Raw genomic sequence first — 6,236 nt, 5'->3', positions numbered from 1 at the left:
GCAAGTGCGCGTGCATAACATGCGAACACAGCAATGAACGCGCATATAGAATTACGAATCGGACAAATATCGTAGCTCGACAGAGGTCAGCGACGCTGAACGCTGGCTGGAATAGAAATACCTGCGCTTGTATTCTTTGCTTGATGATGGCATCAGTGGCGTCGGAACAGGCGTGGGGAGCTGCCCCCCTTTCCCGTCGCACCACCTTCTTCGGGGGGAGGGGGAGGAGGAGGAAAAATACCCCCCCCCACCCTTTTTTTTCCGTCGCTCCACCTCCCGAAAATTTTGAAACGGCGGAAGCTACGGCCCTAGCGAGCCAATCAGCACGTCGGTGAGAGACACCTGACTACACTCTATCTTGAGCGCAGTGCTGTCGGAAACACGGGCGGGAGAGAGAGGAAAGCCGCCTTCCGTACGAATTTTGAGTGACAGGCTAATCTCCGAGGGAAACGAAAGCGACGTTTGAGGGTAAGAGGGGACTCCATCCTCCTCCTCTACTGCTCGGGTTACGCTCTTGCCACGTGCTACGCCTCCGTTGCTCTGATTAGCTCAAAAACAATGGGGAAGAAGCAATTCCTTTTTTTTTTTTTCGTGAAATTAAGCACGTTAGGTTTATTTAATTTATATATACTAAAGAAAAAGCACCTTTTCTTTTTTTTTTAGTAAGTAAAGAAGTTTTATCTGCTTTTCCTCTGCGTTCTGGTATGCTTGCAATAGGAAAATATTTAAGTGACAAAAGGCAGTAAAAGGTAGAGAGAAAGCTCAATGCTTTGATTTGCTCATAAGAGAACAACTTTTCTTTCGAATTAAGCCCGCTAGAAATCCTTTTTTTTTTCTTGATTTTTTTTAATGCAAAACAGATGCATGTAGATATGATCAAATGATAAACAAACGTAAATAAAAAGATAACTATTTTAGGAATTCGTTTTTGCGGCAAAGGTTTGATTGGCCATCATTTTAAAACCGGTGGGATTTAGATTACGACTTAAATCACGATTTAATTTTTTAACCCTGCTCAAAAATGCCGTAGCTTTTTCTTTTCTTTTTTTTTTCTTTATCAAGTTACGAATAAACGAATTATAACTACACTGAAGAACTATGAGGAATAATAAACAAACTAAGATCGACACAAAGTGGGTTCATGAGTAAGTGGGAGCAAAATACGTCATCTGCGTAATTACCACTTGCACTTGGGATTATAATAAGATTCGTTTCATAATCGAGTAATTTATTATTTCGTTTTACCTACAGAAGAGTAAGGGTCCAGTTTGGCTTCTTTCTAGGGTTCTGGCGATGGAGGTCGGTCCACCTGTTCCCGTCGGCTCATCAGACGCCGCTCTTGTAAGTTTAATCCGGAACGTGATTTGCCCAAGCCCATTTCCTATTTTTGTGACTCAGAAACGATTTACTTCTTGTTCCGTTTCTGAGCGCAGGCATTGGCCATGGAAGATGGAACAGTCCAGGTGCACCTCATCGATACGGGAATCGCGGCGGACGACAGAGGCTACGAATTAGCGAAAGAAACCACGTTGAATTTGTAGATCATTATGCGCGTTAAACAATAATATTTTGATGAACGAATGACCGATGCTGTTGTCCGCTTTTCTCTGTTTCTTTTATTAACTCAGCCATGACTCCTTCTCCCCAGCGTCGAGCAGCCCAACGAGACAGCACCTCCGAGATATGACGTCACATATAAAAGAGGAAAATGCAAGGCGCTGATTGGACACGAGGGTTGCGTCAGCGTTTGCCCTGCGCTCGTGTCCAATCAGCGACCGGCGTTGGCCTCTTCAGGTGGCGCTGGAGGGTAAGTTAATTTGGCCCTCCGGCCTTGTCGTTGACCAATGCAAACAGCTTACGTTTTCTCAAATCTCACCCGACTTCTTATGCCTCTGTCAGTGTGGTCACGTCAAGCATACGGAAATGGCTGGGTCATCCTATCAATCGACCTTCAATTCGTACGGCCTAAACATTGCCAATCAAAGAAATAGACGCATAAAAGTGCCCTCAAAATAACTTGTGCTATATGGCCCGCCATCCGCATCACCGTTTTGATCGTTTCCTTGTCATCAAAGCTTTTCTGTTGCATTTGAAGTTCGTGTTGTAACGAAAGAACACCGCGATTGCATGTAAATAAAAAAATTGTGTAAGGCAAAAAAAAAAAAAAAAAAAAAAAAAACAAATATAGCAACGTTGTTAGAATTGTTAACAGCTGTCTATTTTTTTTTTTTTTACTTTTAATATGATCGTATTTAGCAAGGTCAAATGAGGATTGTTGCAACCAATGTTTTAACATATAGAGAAGCACCTTTGATCCTACAGTGTTACATTACTGGATGTCCTTGACCCTCCTGACGACCCCAGAAAAATCGCTGAGGAAAAAAAAAAAGGAGACATTTCAAAGTACAGTAGGTATATTTTAAATCAATCTATTCAACTTCAGTAAACAACAAAAGCACCGGATATTGCATCTGGATCCAAAACCACTGTGATTATGCGGGTTTTACCTGGCACGCATATATGCCAGTGCCGCACAAATAATAAAATTCAAATAACAAACTTCACAATTCACAACATTTCAAAATAATGTTGTTTTTTTGTTTTTTTTAGTAAGCACAAATGAAAGACTTTCTTTTACGTTTGGCCTTAATCCCAAGCATTGGACCAGTGTGCTGTGTGAATGACCATATACATATAAAAGATCAAAAATACGTTTTATTATTTTTTTTTTTATTGCAAAAATTATTTAGGCATTGCCGAACGCTCAGCCTCCTCTCATATGTAGCGCGAGTGGCCCCAACCAGCTGCCACAGTTTCAGAATACCATTATCTTATTCAGAATTTATAAGGGATTTCTTAAAATTTCACTGGGAAAATGGGGCCTGCTTTTGGTAACCGGTTAGTTATGAAACTGTGGCACCTGATTCGGGCCGCTAAACTCAGCAAAGCGTAATTTGATATTGCAATAAAAAGAAAACTAAGATTTACTTTTAGGAGGATACTGCAGTATTACAGTATAGACTCAACCATTGTACTTTTAATCAAGTAGTGAAGTTCTTCGTTTAGACGCTAGTGACGGCATGAAATTTGAAAAAAAAAAAAAAAAAAACGAGATTTTTGTTTTCTATTTTTTGTCTGCACTTTGCTGTCGCATATGCGAATGCGAGATGGTTTCGTTTTTGATAGTTTCATTATAGATATCTATGTTACCAAATTTTACAGCTAAATATTTGATATTTTATGTAGGTTAGTAAGAGAAGCTTCTAATTGCACAATTTATAACGCATAAATTTTAGGAACAGATGTGTTCAAATTTAACTCAATAGCATGAGCGTAAGTCTAGGGTTGGCAACAAAGAACAAGTCATTTCACTTTTCGTTGGTTTCGTGTATTTGTGCTGGCTTTCGTCTCGGTGATGATCTGCGAAGTATTACTCTGGTGAGAAACCTCCAAATTGCTTTCAGTTCAGTATATTTTGGGGTTAAGGGCTCAGTGATCCCGAAGTTAGCACTATAACTCTTTTTCAGGCGAACTGTAATTTCTGCGCGAACGCGCCAGTCTGAGCGTTCTAACCGCAATGGCTTTTCGAACGCCGATTTTCAAGTCCCTTATATTTTGTTGTTTATTTTTTATTTCACGAGATTTTGCGTCCTGTTTTGCTTGACCTACGCTTACTCCTCTTCGGAGCTTATTATCTCTAGAATATTACGCGCTTTAAAAATAAATTGCCTGTCGACAAACAGTCCTACTCTCTGCAGGTCTTCCCCTTCCTTGTGGCTCCTCGGTGAGGCGTTTTATGTTTAATCGTGAGGCTCTGCGCTGCTCATGACAGATTATGTAGCGGTATACCTGATTTTTTTATAAGGTTTGATTGTGTGTTATTTGTATTATTATTTTTGTTTTTAAGTAATGAGCTTAGCAACGCCCAAACATATGAGCTGTACATTTTGAGTAAGAGTAAAGCCCCGCCCCCTTATCATAATCATTTAGACCACAGCCTCTTTTTTGTTTAGACTTTGACCTTCCTCATAAGAGCAAAATTGCATCCTATTTTATGTTTTTACTTTCTGTTTGTACCCTAGTGGTTATGACAAGCATCAGCGGTCATTCACGGTTTCGCCCTCTGCCCTCGATAAAACAGTCTCGAGAGCCAGTTTATTTCTCGCGGACAAAGCTGGTCCTACTCATGTTGTTCGTTTTGTGTCCAAGTTGTAATTAATCAGATATGCCCTGGACTGGACAAGGACTGCCTGCAAAATATGTGGGACAAAAGTAAATTAAAAAGTGAAGGTGTTAAAAAAGCAAGAGTCCTTTCAGTCATTTGAATCAGAATGTCTCAAAAGGGGTACATTGGCCTCAAGTATGTTCACAGCTCTTTGAGCTAAATATGTTATTCAGCTCAAATAAGCGTAATAACCGGGTTAACGGGGAAATTAACAGCACTCAAAAACGAAGGACAAGGTGAATTCTACACTCAAAACGCTGTGTGTAGTACTTCATTTTCTTCTGCATTTTTTTAGCGCTATTTACTTCACCGTTAACATGTACTGCCAACTCGCCCTACTTTCCACAGTTTTGAAGCATACTAAAACTATTATGTTGGGAATAAGAGCTTTCATTACAACTTTTTTGGTGTTTTCTGAATAAATTTTGTGAGAGCACAGGCTCATTGGTTTTGAGGAGTGGCCACTTCAGTTTCCTTTGACATGTTGTATTGACAAGCGGGTTTACTTTTCATCTCCTCAAGGTATGTTCAGAACAACAAGTACCTGTACTTCTGGGTACAAAAGGCACTGTTCCAGTCTCCAGTTTGGAACATACTATTTCTGCTACTTAATTAGAGGGAGGAGGGATTGTGTTTCTAAAACAATGAAAACTAAAAACTTGTAGATTTCATGGGCGGGGACAGGGCAGTTGGAGCTTTCATGCTTCCCACCAATTACATCCACCTATAAAGTATTGATGTTAATTGAAGCAATACTTTAGATTTGTCGTGAGCAGCGGCGTACCAACTTGTTTTTGAGTGAGAAAAGAAACCAGACCCCTCCCCCTCCCCCCCCCTCGGGGCGGCGCCCTTGGTATCCCTTGGGCGCCGCCGGCCAGTATTTGCCCTCCCCAGTGGCGGCTGTTTTTTTTTTTTTGGGGGGGGGGGGGGGGTGCAAAGCACATGCCTTACCCCCCCCCCCCCTTGGTTGGTACACTCATGGTTGTGAGACAGTTAATTATTGCTGCCAATGGCAAGGTATGCCAAATGCAGACGCAGAAATATCATTCAATACGGGTGAGTCTTACAAATTAATAATCTGTTTGTGTACAAACATTTTTTTTTCATTGAAAACAATAAAATTAGTCTTTAAAATTAGAAATAAAAATTGGAATTTAAAAGAGGAATAAAAGCTCGAATAAATTTTGAATTTTTAGCGAAAGTAAACTGAAAAAAAAAACTTCCAATTTCACGAAAAATAAATTTCGGAAAAGCGGAATCCTAATTATAAGTAATGAACGTTGTGTCCAATCACAAAAATTACCATCTTCTATTCCTGGGAATTTGTGTAGTAGTCGATGCGAATTCCACTTTGTCAGATCTAATTATGCTTGATACGTAAAACAAAGAAACAAAACCTTTGTCAGCTGCCACTATCGCTTGTTTCATTATATCCAGCAGAGTACTTCCTCGCCATATAGGTAGTTTCTTTAGCTGAAATGTTGATTCATTTCAACGTTTATCGCTGAGCGAAAGGCGTAACTGGTATATTCCGAAAGATTCCCACGCTTGCGGAATGCAGACCGTTTCTGCTCGTCTCGAAGGTTGTAGCCGGACGCATTCCAAAGGGTGTCTGTGTTTGCATGTTGCAGACTGCCTCCGTGACTGCCTAGTGGCCAGGGGACAGGATGACCATCTCCAGCCAGCTGGTGGTGCCCATGACCTTGTGGGGCAAGGTGGCACCCACCCACTGCATGTGCTCCGTCTTCATCACCAAGGATCAGAAGATGATTGTCACAGGCTGCAACGACGGGCAAATCTGTGTCTGGGACATCGTCGACGGCACAAAGGTCCTCCTTTCGCTGTGGAGAGTCTGTCGGAACGATTGATGTGACACACCAGCAGCCAGAGAAGTTTTAAGGCTGGTTCACACACTTTTAACTGCTTATGACCAAGTGCCTTAAAACCTCTTGGGGTCCCTTACGATGAAACACCGGTGCCATCTATTGGGTAGTTGTGGAAGACTTGGCAT

The 6,236-nt window shown here is 41.2% G+C and overlaps 1 protein-coding gene across 2 annotated transcripts in view; it reads left to right on the top strand.

Moving 5' to 3' along the window:
- The first annotated feature begins 3,341 nt into the window (after window positions 1-3,341).
- Window positions 3,342-6,236, top strand: part of LOC8041781 (WD repeat-containing protein 7) — a 102,835-nt gene continuing 99,940 nt past the window's right edge. The window contains exons 1-2 of one of the 2 annotated variants that reach the window (XM_029990742.4): window positions 3,342-3,438; window positions 5,857-6,054. In XM_029990742.4, the coding sequence (XP_029846602.3) occupies window positions 5,893-6,054 (162 nt within the window). In that variant the 5' untranslated portion in view covers window positions 3,342-3,438; window positions 5,857-5,892. The remainder of the gene's footprint in view (window positions 3,439-5,856; window positions 6,055-6,236) is intronic. The other variant, XM_029990754.4, reaches the window with a different exon arrangement.

This window comes from Ixodes scapularis, unplaced genomic scaffold, assembly GCF_016920785.2.
Source record: "Ixodes scapularis isolate PalLabHiFi unplaced genomic scaffold, ASM1692078v2 PGA_scaffold0__279_contigs__length_252992795, whole genome shotgun sequence".
Taxonomy (NCBI): Eukaryota; Metazoa; Arthropoda; class Arachnida; order Ixodida; family Ixodidae; genus Ixodes; species Ixodes scapularis.
Note: the sequence above shows the minus strand (reverse complement) of the source record. Positions and strands in the feature narration are given on the sequence as shown.